Source organism: Mus caroli, chromosome 3, assembly GCF_900094665.2.
Source record: "Mus caroli chromosome 3, CAROLI_EIJ_v1.1, whole genome shotgun sequence".
NCBI classification, from domain to species: domain Eukaryota; kingdom Metazoa; phylum Chordata; class Mammalia; order Rodentia; family Muridae; genus Mus; species Mus caroli.
In genome coordinates, this window is record NC_034572.1 from 25930263 (window position 1) to 25948460 (window position 18198).

The window sequence follows — 18198 nt, forward strand, 5'->3', positions numbered from 1 at the left end:
TGGTCCATCCTTTCGTCACAGCTCCAAACTTTGTCTCTGTAACTCCTTCCATGGGTGTTCTATTCCCAATTCTAAGGAGGGGCATAGTGTCCACACTTCAGTCTTCATTCTTCTTGAGTTTCATGTGTTTAGCAAATTGTAATAAATTAAAATTTAAAAATACAGTTGATAGCCTCAACAAACAATGTAGATTAAGCAGGAGAAAAAAATATCTGAACTTATGACCTTATTCCATCTCACCACATTCCATATCTATCCTCCAGGACCAGCCACGCTGGCACACCCTGTCTTCCCATCCAGCCTGATTAGTATAGCTCTCACTCCTTGTCGTGGTCAGTGTTTTATTGCTGTAAAGAGACACGATGGCCACTTGACCACTATGACCATTCTTAGAAAACATTTAATTGGGGCTTATGTCTAGTTTCAGAGGCAGAGTTCATGACCATCATGGCAGGGAGTGTGGCGGTGGGCAGGCAGGCTTGGTGCAGGAACAGTAGGTGAGTTTACATCCTGGTCCACGGGATGTAGGAAGAGAGAAAGAGACTGAGACTGGGCCTGATTTGGGCTTTTGAAACCTTGAAGCCCACCCACAGCAACCCACTCCCTCCAGCAGGACCACACCTTCTAATCCTCTCAGATAGTGCCATTCCCTGGTGACCAAGCATTCAAATCTGTGACCCTATGGGGACTGGTCTCATTCAAACCACCACACCCCTTATGAAAGAAACTCCTCCTTGTAGAATTCAGAGACTATCACTGAAAACTACAGTTGGTCAAAATGAAGAGAACAACTAACCATGGGTGCCCAGCTCCAACTGATAACATCTACAAGTCCTGCACCTAAGGCTCAGGGAACATAATGGGAGACAGGCAGAACGACTGTGAGAGCCTGAGACTCAGGAAGTCTGCTGTGAGAGTGTGTCTCCTAGAAGTGACAGGGAAGCTACACCCAGGACACCTCAGCAATATGGCTGCCAAAAGAAGGCCTGAACAATGAGACCCTGATAGACACTCTACCATCCATTGAACAATCTCATGTACCCCTAGACACAGAGCCATAGGTAAAAAAGGACTGCATTGGTCTTCCCCAGATATGAGCCCCCTAACTGGTTATCCCATACCAAGTGGTCAGACCTGAAATGGTATATATACAACCAACACTAAGTGGACTCCCACAGAGCATATTTATATGTTTATGCATTGTCTTCATGTATAACAATAATAACAAAAAAAGTCCATGAATTTGAGAGGGAGTAAGTGGGAATATAGGAAGATTGAGGGGGGGGAAAGGAAGGAAGAAATGATGTAAATCTATTTTAATTCACTTTATTTTAAATTTAAAAAGAATATTTGAACTTGAAAACAGGCATTTTGAAAGCTCAGTGAGGGGAAAGAACATGAAAGAAAATAGAGCCAGGTGCTGGTGGCACATGCCTTTAATCTCAGTGCCTGGAAGAGACAGGCAGATCTCTGAGTTCAAGGCCAGCCTGGTCTACAGAGCAAGTTGCAGGACAGCCAGGGCTACATAGAGAAACCATGTCTTGAAAAAGAACAACAAAACAAAACAATAAAAGCATTTAGGACTTCTGGAACACCATTAAATAAACAAACAGTAATTTTTTTAATACTCAAAATTGAAGGAAAAAGTTAAGGACATTGACTATTTCAATGAAATAATATGAGAAGATTTGAAATTTCAGGTAAAATGTAGATATATATGTAAACAGGTATATTAGATCTCCAGTGTGGGAGAGAAGTCCTTTATTACAGAGTGCTATAGTCAAGCGTAAGTGCTAAAGTACAGCAAAGAAAAGATTAATTTAAAGCCTCGGCCTCCCAAGTGCTAGGACTAAAGGTGTGCGCCACCACTGCCTGGCTAGCCTGAACTCTGAGAGGAGTTTTTGGACATGGCGTTTTGAATAGTTTTAGGCCTGTTAAGACTATGGGGATGATTGAGGCTAGACTAAATGCACTTTGTGTTGTGCAATTTTGGGGGCATGGGGTCAAATGTTCTGGTTTGATTCTGGAATTATCTCCTATAAGCTTGTATTTTCTGTGATTGCTTCCCCAGACTTTGGCATTATTTGGAGGAGATGGGGGTTTGCTATGGAACCTTATGAAGGGAGGCCTAGGTGGTCACTGCAGGATACCAGGGGTGGGCCTTTATCATTATAGCCCACCCTGTAGCCATGCTGTGTCCTGGCTGCCCCCAGATGTGAGACTTGACCATATCTTTCTGCCTTCATGAGTGGCATCTGACCTTCCTTCCTGTGATGAACTGAGTATCCCTGAAACTGAGCCAAGTGTCCCTTCTTCCTGTAATTAGCTTCTGCCAGGCAACTGGCTACAGGGTTAGTAACTCTTTCTGTTTTTCTTCTCAGTATCTGTTCTCACAGTAAGAATAAATATGCTTAGATATGCTTTCAAAACAGGTATCCTATCAGGGTACATACTGAACGCCTCAAGTTGGCTTTAACATACACTTATTTATTTATTCCAAGTGTGGGTGTGTGTGTGCCATATTGTGTGTGTATAGGTCAGAAGACACCTTCAGAGAGTTGGTTTTCTCTTTCTGCCATATGTGTCCTAGCAGTTGAGCTCAGGTGGCCACTGAGCCGTCTTACTAGCCCTCAGGCTTCTTTTTAAGGGCTGTTTTCTGGTCATGAATCTCCTCTTCTGTTGTTCTTCATCTTGGAAGGTCTTGCTTCTTCTTCATTCCCAAAGACTAGCTTTGTTGGGTACAGCAGCTTTAGTCTGAAGAGATTTTCTCTCAGGACCTACAGTACATTACTCCTCTTCTTCTGACCTGCAGTTTCTTCTGAGCAACCTGCTACTGACCTAACTAGAATACCCTGGATGGTGACTAGGGCTCTCCTCTAGAAGGCTTTCTGAGTTCGAGGCCAGCCTGGTCTACAGAGTTGAGTCCAGGACAGCCAGGGCTACACAGAGAAACCCTGTCTTGAAAAATAAAACAAAATAAAAACAAACAAAATAAAGAAACAAACAAAGAGTTAAAGCTAACTTTTTAACCATGGGCCTTGTAAAAAAATAAAAAAAATCAAGCCATGCACTCCCATTCTGTAGTAGTACAGAGTGAGCAATCCTACTCCAACTAGTAGTTTTGCAAGGTTTCAAAAGGCTAACACTCAGCAGGGAGAACAGCCAATCCTGTAGCTCCATGACTAATGTGTGGGACACATGGCAGCACGATATGATTTCTTTCAGGCTTGAACAGACCTCTGTCCCTACAGCCCTGTCACCTGTAGCTTTCTTTGGCAGGCATGAAACATTCCTGGTATTTCCAGGTTCTTGGTGTCTTCCTCTGCTTCTCCTCTACAAATTCACACATAACAAGGAATCTGGTCCTGCCGCATTGCCTAGTCACAGTTTTCTGTAGAACCTTGGTGCAAGGTTTATAGCCCAGAGCTTGCTAGCAGTCTGACCTTAAATAGCAAATTAAGGTCAGTAGCAGGTTGCTCAGAACAAACTACAGATCAGAAGGAGATGAGTAATGCACTATAGGTCCTGAGAGAAAATTAATGCTCATTACGTAAGCACTCAGATGCCAGTGAGGCTGTGATTCGAGCTGATTTGGCCTTGCTGTCATACCTGGCAGCCTGGTTGGAAAACCAAAACAAACAACAAAAAAAGATGCCACAATTAAAGGCCTCCCACCTAGATTTCAAAGAAAATCCTGGAAGGCCAGTATGTAGCAAGGTCCAAGTCCCTCTAGGAAGAAGCTAAGAGGGCAGTGTGCAAAAGCTTGAGAGGGGGTGAAGGACATCAAAGAAAACTGTAGGCAAAAAGCAGAGCCTGAGGAGGGAAGCCCAAAGGGTCTGTGCGTGAGTCTCCTTAGAGATGCTTCTGCCCACAGATCTGCTCTCTAGACAGGTTCCTCCGTCATCTGCTGTCCATTCACTCAGTTTTCAGCCTCTAGATTTGCATCTTTGAAGATTTATGCCTTTAGAATAAAGTGCTTTTCAAAGATTTTAAAGCCTTTCAGGTGACAGATTTGGGGTGGGGGGCGGGGGGAGGTTGAGCGCAGCTAAGCTAGGCGACTACTCTGTGGTGCTGCCTCTTCAGCACTGCAGCATCTATAGCAATAATTAAATAACCCGTCAGTGATGGCCAGTGCCGGCCATCCCCACTATACCTTCCTCCCGAGTGTACACATTGGAGATTTTGAAGGAGATTCTAGTAGTCAACACTTTTTAAAAAATATTTCAGCATGTGCATTTAAAAAGTGATTCCTCATTTCCATTTCCTCCATAAAGACTTTCTCTCTAAGTGCAGTCCCAGCCTGACATACTGTTGTTCAGGGCTTCAACATTTGAATTTGAAGAGAGCAGAGTTCAGAGCACAAGATTAAAAAGTCCTTAGTACCTACACTTTCTAGTCAGTGCCCAACTTTACTATACACATGTTTGCTTTAGTGCATTCTACATAATGTACCTACTTGTGTATCTTAATGCCCCCCCTTTTTGTGGGTTTATTTTTTTCTTTTATTGAAAATTATACAATGTATTCTGGACATGGTTTCCCCTCTCCCAGCTCTTCAAAGATTCTCCCAATCTTCCCTCCCATTGGAATTCACAGCTTATCTTAAGCCTTTAATCTTTTGTACTGTTGTTATAATTTACTGAAGAAACAAGTTGTCCCATAGAGCTGGCCTTATCTTGATTTTCCTGCTTCTAGTAGTCATGGGATGGCTTCTTCCCTGTCTGGATTTTATGGTGAGCTATTGCTGAACTTAAAGGCCTTCTGGGGTTATAATTTCTTGGCAAGTCTGCATGGTAGGAATGATGGGTTCTTCACCACTCGTTTGGAAGAGGTGGTGACCAGTGGCTTGTCTCCATTTAAGATGTCACTTTTCAATTTTATCTTTGCTTTATTTTGTCAATGTTTGTTTCTGTCCCTTACTGTTTCATCCCCAGTTAGTACAGGAGATGTAGCAAAAAATAGGCCTCTCCCAGGACTTCCCCATGTAAGAAGAATCGATAGCTTGGTTCTTTAGTGTGTCCTCCAGTGTCGCAGTAAGATTTGCTTCCTCAATTGTGTGTGTGTGTGTGTGTGTGTGTGTGTGTGTGTGTGTGCGCGTGTGCGCGCACATCTGTATGGGGAAGCCTACTCTTCAGGAAAGACTGCTCGTGGAATCACCTCTCGCTTTCTCTGAGAACCAATTGACCATAACTTTTTGGGTCGACGTTTGAATTCTTTTCTGTACCATTGACTTATGGGAATGTCTTTATGTTTTTATGCTAATACCATGCTGTCTTAACTTCTGTATCTTTACAGCAAGTCTCAAATTGGGTTATATAAAATGTTCTGTAAAATTGTTCATGTGACTCATTTTCACTCTCCCAGGACATGTGTCTTTCTAGATAAAGCATAAATCAGTGTGTCAGTTTCTACAAGATTAACTTTTTGAGTCTTCTAGTCTCTTTCTCTTTTCACTGATTGAGGACTTCTCTTCCACGGTAACTTTCAGTTTTCAGAATATTGTGCTTTTATGTGCTTTGTCTATTGTATCCTTAGGTTTTTCTTATTTTTTTCCTGCTATTGTGTATTCATTTCCTTTCTAATACTTTGTTGTCTGTTTTGTTTTGGCTTCCTTTGAACTCCCTAAGTACACGGGCGTGTTACCCACAAGTAGAGATAGTTTTACTTAGTCTGTATTCCTTTGATTTCCTCTGCTTGCCTTTCACATGGGTGAGGATCCCCAGTGAAACACTGAGAGTGGATATCCAGCCGGATCGAGGGGAAATGGCTGTTCTTTGATCACTAAGCATAAGGTTATATATGTCTTGCATCCCTCTCGTCTGGTTAGGGAAGTTCTGGTCTCTTGCTGTAAGCCTGGATCCTGTTGGGTTTTATGAAAATCTTTCTGCATTTGCTCAGTTGATCCTGAGATCTCCTCTTCCCTCTGCTAGCATGCTGTGTTACTAGATTTTCTAAAGGCAGTCTACACTGGTTGTGATAGGACTTTTGTGTGTCCGTAAATCCCCATTGCTCATGTTTTCTTAAAGGGTTTTCCTCCCATATTCATAAAGTATGTTGGTTTATGATATGCATTTCTTAAGCTACCTTTGGTTTTGATGTTAGGGTAATTCTGATTTTGTGACATGAGCTAAGTACTAAGTTTAGTATTTTTAAAAAAAAAAAAACAACTTTCTATTGATTGTCAATTTTATATCATGCACCTCAATCCCACTCATTTCCCTGTCCCTTCATATCAGCCATCTGCCCTTGCAACCTCTCCCCAAGGAAAACAATTTTAAAACTCTCACTGAAGCTGTGGTGTGTCCTGGTGTGTCACACAGTATACCCTTTTGCCCAAACAGGTTTACCTGCAAATGTTCATTGCAATGAATCACTGGTCTGGTTTGAAGCCTCTGGCCTCAGAGGGACTCCTCTTAGGTACCCTCTAGTTCACCTGTGTCATGGAGATCTTACACCTTTGAATCTATAGGACCATCCCCTTCATGTGCTCCAGCGGTTCATAGATGGAGTAAATAGTGGGGTGAGCACACTGAAAGGCCTGGGTGGAAGCTGAGTTTGTCAGCTTGCCCGCTCTCCTGCACCAGCACTACCAGGGCCAGGTCTCTTGCTTTGCTCATGCAACAGGTGGAGCCATCTCTCTAGCTTGCAACAGCCAGATCAGATCTCCCTCACTTAAATGCCGTATGAGCCAGCTAGCCTGCACCAGCACTAGATCTCCAGCACTGTCCCAATGAAGGGAGGGGGCAAGCTCAGCTCTGTGCCACCTTCAGACATAAAGATGGCCTCCGGCAGCAGTCTAGACCAGGAATGTTCCACATGGCCTTTGGTGGTAACATGGGCCATGAACATTGACACAGACCCCTGCTGCTGCAGGTCCATGGACCCAGACATGGCTCTCAGCAGCAGCCTGGGCTGGGACATGACTGTGGCCTCAGGTGGCAGCACAGCCTCCTTACACCAGGCTGTTCCTCTCCACCCTCATCTGTCTTCATAGTTCTCATACTGTTGTGCTTCTCTTTGTCTCCCAGGTCTCCATTTGCACACCGCAGTGGTGCCTGTCCTCCTCTGATGTCTCTGTCCGCACAGGCCTCTGGGTCAGTATTTGATTCTTAAAAGTTTAGTGGAAACAGTCAAAATTTCTTTCTTTCTTTTTTTTCTTCTTTCTTTCTTTCTTTCTTTCTTTCTTTCTTTCTTTTTTTTTTGTTTTGTTTTTAGTTTTTCAAGACAGGGTTTCTCTGTATAGCCCTGGCTGTCCTGAAACTCACTTTGTAGACCAGGCTGGCCTAGAACTCAGAAATCCGCCTGCCTCTGCCTCCGGAGTGCTGGGATTAAAGGCGTGCGCCACCACTTCCCGGCTCAAAATTTCTTTTTATGTGTATGAATGTTTTTCCTTGTATTGCTTGTGTGCACCACAGCTGTGCCTAGTGCGCGTACTGAGGCTGGAAGAGGGCATTGGATCCCTTGGGGCTAGAGTTACAGAAGGCCACCACCGATGAGCCACCACGTGGGTGCTGGGAAACAAATCCAGGACCTCTACAAAAGCAGCTAGCGCTCTGATCTGCCAGGCCATCTCCCAGCCAGAGGTTGATTTCTTTAATGGAGATATTTAACATTGTTTTGTGAATGAAATTTGGTAGCATTCATAAACTATTTCATCACAAATGTTTAAATTATAGGAAAAATAGTTCCCAATAGTCCTTAATTACCTTTTAACCGTTATAGACTCATCAGTACAGGCCTGTCTTTCCTAATACTTATACCATCTTCCTTACATTGTTCAGTTTCTCATTGCTACTGCCACCCTCCCACCAAAACAGCCAGTGTGCCTCCTTAATTGTTCTGTTTGGTTTGCCAGCAGCCCTTGCTGTATAGTCTTACTGGCTCCTTTTCCTAAGCATCACGTGTGCTCATATGCATCACTGTAACCTGTCCCCTCCTGCCGAGCATCACTTGTGCCCTGCCTCCTGAGTGCCAAGTGTGATTCACAGTGCTCTGGCTCCACCTCCTGAGTGTCACGCGTGAGCCACTGAGCCCAGCTCTGTTGCTGGTTCTTATTCTGCTCTTTATTATGTCCTTCCTTCAACCTCTTTTAGGTCTAAGTCACTCCCATTTCTTGGAGTTTAAATTTCCATCACTGAATTGAGATATTCTTTTCCTATATGAACAAATATATTCAAGTCACAAGAAAACCTAAAATGTTCCAGAATCCCAAAATTAAAACCAAATAATGATTTTAACCAATTTCCTTAGATTTCTATTGTTGCTTTCCATGGTTATGGTTTCTTCTGCAGCGTTTCTGGTGTGAAGTAAATAACATGTGAGGTTAAAACATTTCAAAGGACACAGAGAATACTGAGGAACTGTACTAGTCAGGATGGGCCCTATTGGGTCATCCCTGAACCCCAGTGACTTAATGCAGCAAAGATTCGCTCATACCATGCATCAATTCTGCCTCCTCAATGTCTATGCTCAAGTCACTCAGGGACCCATGTTGACAGAGCAGCCATCGTAAAGTGTATCATGTAGCACGTGTTGTAGGGAAGAGAACACCCAAGGGCATCTCCACATGGATAACCTAACAACAGGAGTCAAGGATCTAGTATTAATGTGTGTGTGTGTGTGTGTGTGTGTACATACATATGGTGTGTAATGTGTATGTATGTGTGGGAGGATATGTATATGTAAGTGTGTTTATGGTGATTGTGCGTATGTATATAGGATGTATATGTGCATGTATAGTGTGTGTGTGTGTGTGTGTGTGTGTGTGTGTGTGTGTGTGTGTACATGTGTGTATTGTAGGGTAATCTGAGGAAATGATATGGGGGTATCAATGGGCAATGTGGGCTATTGAAGGACTAAATAAAATGGGTAATTTTCATTGTGTGTATTTCTGGAATTTCAGTTTTGTACCTTATCAGTTATTTATAACAAGTTTCAAACACTATTTGTCTATCGTACAAGAACTTCATCTTACAAGGCTTTCCAAAACAAACAGCATGTTTTGGAAGACAGGCTGTCTTAACCAACAGCTAATGCCAGTCTCCCACAGGTAATAGCAGAGACAGAATTCCTCACATTTGGATTGTGCCTGTGTTTAAAGGCTCTTTCATGTATAGCTAGGCCCCTTCATTTCCACTTGTGATTTGGGCCATAATTATGTGCTGCTATATGTTTAGAATTGATCGTAGGATCTTGACAAGGCTCAGTATCATGTTCTGTAGTATTATTTAATCAACCCCAGTGCAAGGTTGCTTCACACCTCAATGGTTTTTGTTCCTAAGTGAAAGGCACACACAGCCTTTATATCTAATATGCCTTAAGCAGCACACTAGCTGGGCGACTGCCTAGCCTCCATGCTGCTAGAGTCTACCTCACAGTCTCAAGGCCAGGAACCCTAAACCCTGCCTCTCTCCTCCCCAGCTATTGGCTGCTGGCATCTTTATCTATCAATCAGAACCAACTTGGGGCAGGCTCCCAGAAGCTATGGGCTGACCCTCTCCTGCAAACTAATTTGGAGGACACAAATTAGCATTAGAATACTGGCAGCTCCATTGTTCTTCACAGGCTCTTTCCATGACAAACAGCGGTCCGAATGACTCATTTCCTGCACTTGAAGTTACCCCCTTTCCTCTCCCAGTCTTAATGAATGTACAGGAAAGTTTCCTTAGAAGCCTTGTGGTAGGTGTTCTATCTAGGCAGAGGAAATGCAGATAAAAGTTTAGCTGTCTGATATTAAGCTAGACAGCAAAGTACCTGTGAAACACTGTAAATTTGCTCAATTTCTTATGTTTGGGGAAATAGTGATTTTTCTTTTTTACTTAAAATATCATTTAGCACACAAGTATTAGGGGATTAAACCAAATAGAACTACAGGTTTAGACACTGGGAAGGTGTGCCCAAACTCTTCAGCGTCTCCGGTGGTGGACTGTCATCAGCACAGTCCTCCCCGCTGCTTCTCAGAGAATCTGAGATGGTAAGTCGTTGGGCTGGCTCTGGTCCCAAAGGCTTGTTTTCTTTGCAGGGATGCATACATAGGTGCTGTTTTCTAAATGGTAACCCTCACTTCCTTTCACAGAGCTCACACACTCGTTTTGGTGTAGTAAAGTGACACGCAAGGATCTGACAGTGATGCCACTGAAGGCTGTAAAATGAAAATAAGCTCAAGTCAAGAGAGAGTAAGTATAACAAGCTGTTAAGACAAAGATGGCTGGTGTGGTGGCGCACACCTTTAATCACAGCACTCAGGAGTCAGAGGCAGCTGAATCTCTGAGTTCTGTGCCAGCCTAATCAACAGAGTGAGTTCTGGGACAACCAGGGCTACATGGTGAGACCCTGTCTCAAAAACAACAAGATATAGATAAGAAAGCACAGAACGGGTCTGTCCACACTCCCACGTTGGACCAGATCTCAAAGCAAGTGTCAAAGAGATGAATATCTATAAAGGCCTTTCATGGTGTGCTAAGTTGCACCTGAGACACATGGATACAGCTAAGAATATTATTATTATTATTATTATTATTATTATTATTATTATTTACATGTCTGAATCCCTGCGGATCTGGACAGGTAGATTATGATTTCACCTCGGCTGGGAGCCTATTTAAAGGAGAATATATTGGAATTTTGAATACTTATAGTGGATTGTGGGAGAAGAGGCTACATATATAATATCCTCTAAGAAATGTCTCATCTTAGAAGTCCTGATTTCTATAGCCATATTCAGGAACCACTATAAGATGATCCCAAATCTCATTTCTTGTATGGTCTCTCTAACTGCTCTTCCTGCCTCCAGTTGCGTATCTTCCCTGGGTCTGCATGTTCTTCGAGTTGTATGATTCTTCCACTTAAAGTCTGCTTTGGCTCTTCTCCTTCCATCCCCTTTCCAAGCAAGTTCTCTGTGAACCAATCCTTTCTTCATCTTTCTGACCCGCTGGGAAACACCAGGTCCTCCAAATATTAGCCTGCTCTTTCTTGCCTTCCTGCTGCTTTCCCACGTGAGGGAGGAGCCAAATGGAACTGGGCATTGGGGGCACACCTTCAGGGCTGCTTCTTAGCTTTGCTAATTCCATTCTGGATAGACGAGACGATGGAAGCAATGGAATCATTGAAGACCAAGCATGGCATTCTCTTGCTTCTTTTACTCCAGATGTATACTTTTAAAGCTGGATTTAAAAACAAAACAAAACACTAGTTTTCATGTTTTTGGGGAGGGGCCATATCCTATGTATGGAGGTCAGAGGACATCCAGAAAGTCAGTTTTCTCTTCCCGCCACACAGGATTGTAGGTTCCACTCAGGTCATCAGGTGTCAGCAGACACCTTTATCTACTGAACCATCTCAGTAGCCCTGGGTTTTTATGATTGACTTTTAGTGTGTTTGTACACACGTGAGCACAGCTGCCTATAGGAACCAGAGGCATTAGGCTTCCCACTGTGAGCCATCCAGCAAACAGTCTTCAAGAGTATCTGAGCCTTACCCCTGAGCCAGTCCCTGGCCCAGGATTGTTATAAACATGAACCCTCAGGATTTTCCTCCCTCACCTCCATTTTAACCGACATTGGCATGTTTCAGTGACAATTTGTCTCTTGGTCCAAGGAAGGCTTTGTGTGCTCTGTCCTTCTGTGCCGGCTTCCTTATCCAGGCTGCCACCCATTAGGCATGTACTGACAGTCAGGTGGCAGCTACATCTCTTTATCAGATCTTGAACGGAACTTTTCCATAGAGGATCAAGTTAAACTCAAGTGAGCATAGGAAGAAAAAAATCTTGAGTGAAGGAAAATACTTGCTCTCCTTGTTTCTTTTATACCTATAGCTAGAAAATGCTCTTATTTTATCACAATTTTTAACCTGTTATGTGTTATGGCACAACAGCCTGATGGCCCTGGGGACAAATGATCCACAATGAGCAAACTGACAGCCTCCTCACAGTGGCTACTTTGCCCTTGGTCTCTTCATTACTCACTTTAAGTTATTTGATCATCAGGCAGCTAAGTTGTCATTTTTCTTTGTGGTTAACAAAAGACAGAAACACTACTAGTGCTAACTACCATATCATTTTATGAAGATGTAATTTCATATGAATTGAATAATGTATCAGTTATTGTTGTAAATATTTCCTTTGAGAATTACATCCAATGCATTTGATCTTCCCCGCTTCCCATCTCCCTATTCATGCAACTTCACATGTGCTTCCTCTTTCCCTCCCCCCCTGCCCCACTCCCTGCTCTTACTCAAAATTAAAACAAAGACAAAAAACCATTGACTCAGTTGGTGTTGGCCAATTAGTTCTGGGTATGGGTCTTGCCCTGAACTACTGTCAGCTTATCAGGTATCATTCCACTAAAGAAAATGGACGTTCCCTCTCCTGGCACCAATAAAGTGCCGGTAGTCCTCAACTGGAGTTGAGCCTTGGTGGCCACCTTCCCTCCTCTATCCTAGAATTTAGTGTGCATTGAGTTTGTGCAGGGCTTGTCCATGTCATCACACGCTGTGAGCTGGTTTGTGCATCTGGCCTGTGGTGTCTGGAAAACATTTTCCTTGAAGTCATTCACTACCTCTGGCTCATAAAATCTTTCTGTGCCATCTGCCACATGGATATCTGAGCCTTGAAGGGAAGGATAAGATACAAATATCCCATTTAGGGATGGGACTTCATCTATCATTCTCTGCATGTTGCGGGTTGTGGGTCTGTATGTAAGAAGTGTTTCAGATGAGTATTGAGAGATACACTGATCTATAGGTATTGCAATAAGTCACTAGGTGTAGTTTTATTGCTGTAGTCATTTAGTGGAATAATACATGGTTTCCCCTAGGGCCCATGACCTATCTAGCCACAGGTTCTGGACCTCACTGATGATATCAGCTATGGGTTCCGTCTTGTGGAGCAGGGCTTAAGTCCAATCAAAACGTGAGGAGTTACTTCTCTAACATTTGTGTCACTATTGCCAGGCAGGAAAGCTGTTACGTAGCTCACAGAATCCATAGCTGGATGAGACAAATCTTATATTAAACCATCCTTGCATCTCTGGAATGAGGCCAGCTTGATCATGATGGATAATATTTTTGATGTGTTCTTGGATTCTGTTTGCAAGTATTTTGTTAAGATCTTGCATTGATGTTTATAAGAAATATTGGTCTTTAATTTTCTGCTGTTGTTGGTCTTTGTCTGGTTAGGATATCAAAGTAAAAACAGCTTCATAATAAGACCTTGGCACTATTCTGTTTCTGTTTTATGAAATAATCTGAGGAATACTGGTATTTTCTTTGAGGATTTGGTAAAATCCCAAACTGAATCTATCTGGCTTGGACTTGTAATTAAGAGATTTTTATTTACTGCTTCTATCATTAGATGTTATGGATCTATTCCAATTTTAACTTTGATAGGTTATATACATACAGAAATTCATCCATTTCTTTTAGGTTTTCAACCTGGTGTAATATAGATTTTGAAAGCATGTACTTGTGATTCTGTGAATTTCCTCAGTGTCGGTTGTGATGGCTCTTTTCTCATTTCTTATATAATTTGGATCTTCCTTTGGTTAAGCTGGCTAAAGATTTGTCAGCACTGATAATTTTTTGAAAGAACTTATCTTTTCATTGATTCTGTGTAATATTTTTTGTTTCTATTTCATTAATTCCTGCTCTGAGTTTATTTCTTTCTGTTTACTCTTTTTGAGTGTTGTTTGTTCTTATATTTCTAAAGCTTTCAAGTATGCCATTAGGTTATTAATATGAGATCTCTGGAAGCCTGGCTAGGGCTTTTACGTAGACCAGGCTACCTTGAACTCAAGAGCTCCACTTACCTGTGACTCCTGGGAGCTGGGATTCTATACACATATCACTATGCCTGTATGTTGCACAACATCATACCTTGCAATTCACTTAAAATATTGTAAAATTTATCATTACTTTAATGTGTGAAAAATTTCAACAAGCATAGAAAAATTGCTTTTCACTAGAAAACGAAATCTTCCTATCTGAAGCAGCTTTTTACATGTTAGTTTTGTATAAGGGATCAAACCTAGGGCAGTGAGCCTATGAAGCAGATGCACTACCACTGGGCTGCCACCTGTTAGTTTAACCCATCTGATTGTTGACGTTCCTTAGATTTGTTATTTTTAGGACTTGGTTGTTCTTGCTGGTGTGTGTGTGTGTGTGTGGGGGGGGGGTGTTTGGTGTATATGTTGTACGGCATTTCCAGGGGATGGGATGCCAAGAATCAAACCCAGGAAGGGTTTGCATATGCAAGGCAATGAGCTATATATCCCCCAATCTTTTTTTTTCTTGAAAGGCTGTCCTTCCTTCCTTGATGTCTTCGTCTGACCTCGTTCTCACTTGCCAGTGCATTTGATACTGAGGCCTCAGCTCTTGCCCCTTTGCTCTCATATTTAGGTTGTAGGTACTCATGCTCAGTCCTGTTCTGTCCTGAATTCTCTCTCCAGGTGCCATATGTAAACAAGCATATCCCAAAGAGAAAGCCTGCTCTGTCTCCTTTTCATGGGCTCCCATATTCACAACCCAGTGGTGCTTGGTTTGCTTGGTTGGTTGGTTTTTGGTTTTTTTTTTTTTTGAGCTCCGGAGAATGCTTGGTAGAAAATGTGAAAACGGCTATTCAAAATGGCCCCTAAACATAACCCTGGAATTCACCTTTAAATTTCAAAACCTAAATTTCCAACCACCCAGTTGGAAACCTAAAATAAATGGTTGAATGTCTGTATGTACACAACCTATCAAAGTTAAAATTGAAATCGTTCCGTAACATCTAATGAGACAGAAGCAGTAATTAAAAATCTCTTAGCTAGCCGGGTGTGGTGGCGCACGCCTTTGATCCCAGCACTCAGGAGGCAAAGGCAGGCGGATTTCTGAGTTCAAGGCCAGCCTGGTCTACAAAGTGAGTTCCGGGACAGCCAGAGCTATACAGAGAAACCCTGTCTCGAAAAATACCAGAAAAAAAAAATCTCTTAGCTAAATTTGAAGTATTTTGTCAAAAGAAAATTAAAAAAAAAAAAGGTTGTCTGAAGCAATTGGTAATTGCCCTGAGCATCACTATCCAGCCTGCTTCTTCTTCTAATGTGTTTTGGCTGAAGTAAATACAAATATCTCTTGTATACGTTGTTAAAAAAACATAGTTTAATATAGAATTTATACTTTTAAGTAATATTTCAATGTAAAGATGTCAGGGTTCTGGACTGTTTGGGGCTCAAAAACTGATCACGTTTGATCTTGTTCTCTATTCAGTGTTAGGAGAAGAAAGATCATATTATCCATGTATCTGTCTGTCAACTAGTAATGCTTCACTCCACCTTTAAGTCATGATTTGAGCAAGTGGAGAAGCATGCAAAGTTCTAAAGTAGAGGCGCCACAATAACACCACCGTTTTTCTTCTTTTTACAGGGGAAAAAAAACAAAGTGAAGCTGTTTCTTCTCCTGTGTACTCGTCAGACGGTCTTGAAATTTAACTAAAAATATGACAGCTCTTTCTTCAAAGAACTGCTCTCTTCAATACCAGTTCCATCAGTCTCCGCAGCTCCTCGAGGCCTCCTGTCTGTTGTTCTTGATCATCCTGGGGAAAGTGTTATTAAACATCCTCATCCTAAGAGTGAGAAGGGAAGACACCCGTTGGACTTTGATGGAGTACTTCTGCTTTTCACTCGCACTTGTTGATCTCCTGCTGTTGGTAAACATTGCCATCCTGACCTACTTCAGGGACTTTGTAGTTCTAGGTATTAGGTTTACTAGATACCACATCTGTCTGCTCACACAAATTATTTCCTTCACTTATGGCTTCTTGCATTACCCAGTCTGCTCACTGGCTTGTATAGACTACTGGTGTAATCTGTCCAGAGCCACCAAGCAGTCATCTAGGTGGCAAAAGTTACTTTATTTCTTGACAGTCATTTTAACTTGGATCTCAGTCCTTGCTTACGTTTTGGTTGATCCGGCCATCTCAGTAAGCCTAAAGGCACACAGGGGTTATGTGTACCAGTGCCCCTCCTATGTCAGCACTCAGAGTCACTGGCTGTCACTGTCTATGCTGATGGTTTTATTTGTGGCTTTTCTGATTTCATGGCAGGAAGTTGTTGCCTTGCTCCAGGCTATGAGGATAGTATCCTATAAGAGCAAGGCCGCCCTCTACTTTCCTTTCCCACCCCACTGCGGTTACGCTGTGAGCTGCAGAGAAGCACTCTTGCCCAGGCTCATCGTGTGCTTTCTTGGGACCTGGTTTCCCTTTGTAGCACTTCAGGTCCTCATCCTCTCCCTCAGAGTTCAGATCCCGGCGTACATAGAAATGAACGTCCCCTGGCTGTACTTTGTCAACAGTTTCCTCATCGCTGCAGTTTATTGGTTTAACTGCCACAAGCTTGATTTAAGAGACAGCTCGTTACCTGTGGATCCTTTCATCAACTGGAAATGCTGCTTTGTGCCAGTCCATAGACTTAAGCAAGTGGAGAGGCCCATGTCCATAGTCATCTGTTAGCATGCTGCTGTGCTGGGAGGAACCCCAGAAGCACCAAGATCAGTCTTAGAAGGACAGAGGGGGCTCGGGACAGGAACTGAAGCTCGAGTCCCCCTTTCCAGCACAGCCTCTATGGGGCAGATACCAAGTAGTGCTAAGGATGCATTAGCACAGCAGAATGTTTATGCCTGCTCGACAGCATTGTGGAATATTTGGTATTAATCCAAAAGCAAAGTAAACATGTTAACATGTGTCCAGCTTGATGTTTCACTCCAAAAAAACCTACTGGGTGCAAAATGTTATATAAATTTGAGATTCTATTTGCCAACTTTAAGATCTGAGCTTAAATATTTTATAAACTTTAGAGCAAAAATAAAAGACTTAACAGGATTTGGTGTCAATAAAATATATGGGGAGATTAGCTCATTTTATTTGTTTTTTGTTTTTGTTTTTGTTTTGAGACAGGGTTTCTCTGTGTAGCCCTGGCTGTCCTGGAACTCACTCTGTAGACCAGGCTGGCCTCGAACTCAGAAATCCACCTGCCTCTGCCTCCCAAGTGCTGGGATTAAAGGCATGCGCCACCAGCTAAAGTATTTTATTACAAATATTCCTGCAGAGTTTCAGCTATTCAACCTCTGGAGTTAGGAGCAATGAAGGCTCTTGCCATGCAAGCCAATTGCTTGTTCAGTTATAGCATATGGTTATCAGATCATAATCATGGTAGTAACATGAGATTAAGGGCTGGATAATCCTGTCTTCTATGGATAACCCTACACATTGTATAGATGCCAGTGGCACCTTCCCCAGAAGTGGCAATCAAAAATGTCTCCACATATTCCCAAAATTGCTCTGGGCACAACTCCTAACCACCCTCCCCAGTTAAGAAAACAAAACAAAACAAAACAAAAAAACCCTGAGCAAAGCACTGTAAGGCAGACTAACCTGAACATACTTCATGAATTAAACCACATGGCTATCTTGGATGCTATTTACAAATGCTAACACGTGTTGCAAGAACCACCACTAGCATTCCTAAAATTAGTAGCTTTTAACTGAAGCTATCACTTATTGGTGGACTGCCTACTAGCATGCACAAAGCCCTAGCACCACAGAAACTGAGTGCAATAGCATATGTCTATAATCCTGTACTTGGGAGGTGTAAGCAAGAAAATCAGAAATTCAAAGTTATCATTGGTTACCTTGAGGTCAGCCTGGGCTACATGAGATCATCCCAGTCCCTCCTCCCCCACGATGACTTACCTTTTAACATCACAACTCACACGTGTCCATTTATGTGTGTACCTGTGTGTAACAGAAGGTTACAGTTTTAAAAAGTAGTTGTACCTATCAAGTTCATGATCTGCCATGGAGCAGCAGTGTGGTAATTGCAGGTCTGTGTGGATTTAAAATGTTTAAAAAAATTAGGTCTTAATTTTTACAAAGGAATAAAAAATTATATTGTTCTGTTTTTAAAATGCAAATAGAGATACAACCATATTGAAAGCCGACATACCTGATTTGTGAGGCTACGCTGACAGCGTAGCTCAACAGACATACCCTCGGTTGCAGTGAGCAATGGTATGTGCTTGTGTGGTTCAGATGTTCGGAGCTGGCCCTTTTAATTCACTGGTGTACAATTCCCTCTCCACAGTTTTTTGCCTTCCAAATGGCCATAACATGAGAATAAAACATACTTAGCTATACTGAACTTAATATACTCTTTGTAGATTAGATAGCAAGAA

General features: G+C 42.3%; 1 protein-coding gene across 9 annotated transcripts in view; it reads left to right on the forward strand.

Annotated features, from left to right (window-relative positions):
• Gpr160 (G protein-coupled receptor 160) overlaps positions 1 to 16846 on the forward strand; it is a 39520-nt gene extending 22674 nt beyond the window's left edge. For 5 of the 9 annotated variants that reach the window (XM_021158129.1, XM_021158127.1, XM_021158125.1 and 2 more), the window contains exons 3-4: positions 10076 to 10175; positions 15394 to 16846. In XM_021158129.1, coding sequence (XP_021013788.1) covers positions 15467 to 16477 — 1011 coding nt within the window. In that variant the 5' untranslated portion in view covers positions 10076 to 10175; positions 15394 to 15466 and the 3' untranslated portion in view covers positions 16478 to 16846. Of the gene's footprint in view, positions 1 to 7028; positions 7095 to 10075; positions 10176 to 15393 lie in introns of all 9 variants that reach the window. The other 4 variants (XM_021158128.1, XM_029475636.1, XM_021158130.1 and 1 more) reach the window with 2 other exon arrangements.
• Positions 16847 to 18198: the final 1352 nt, after the last annotated feature.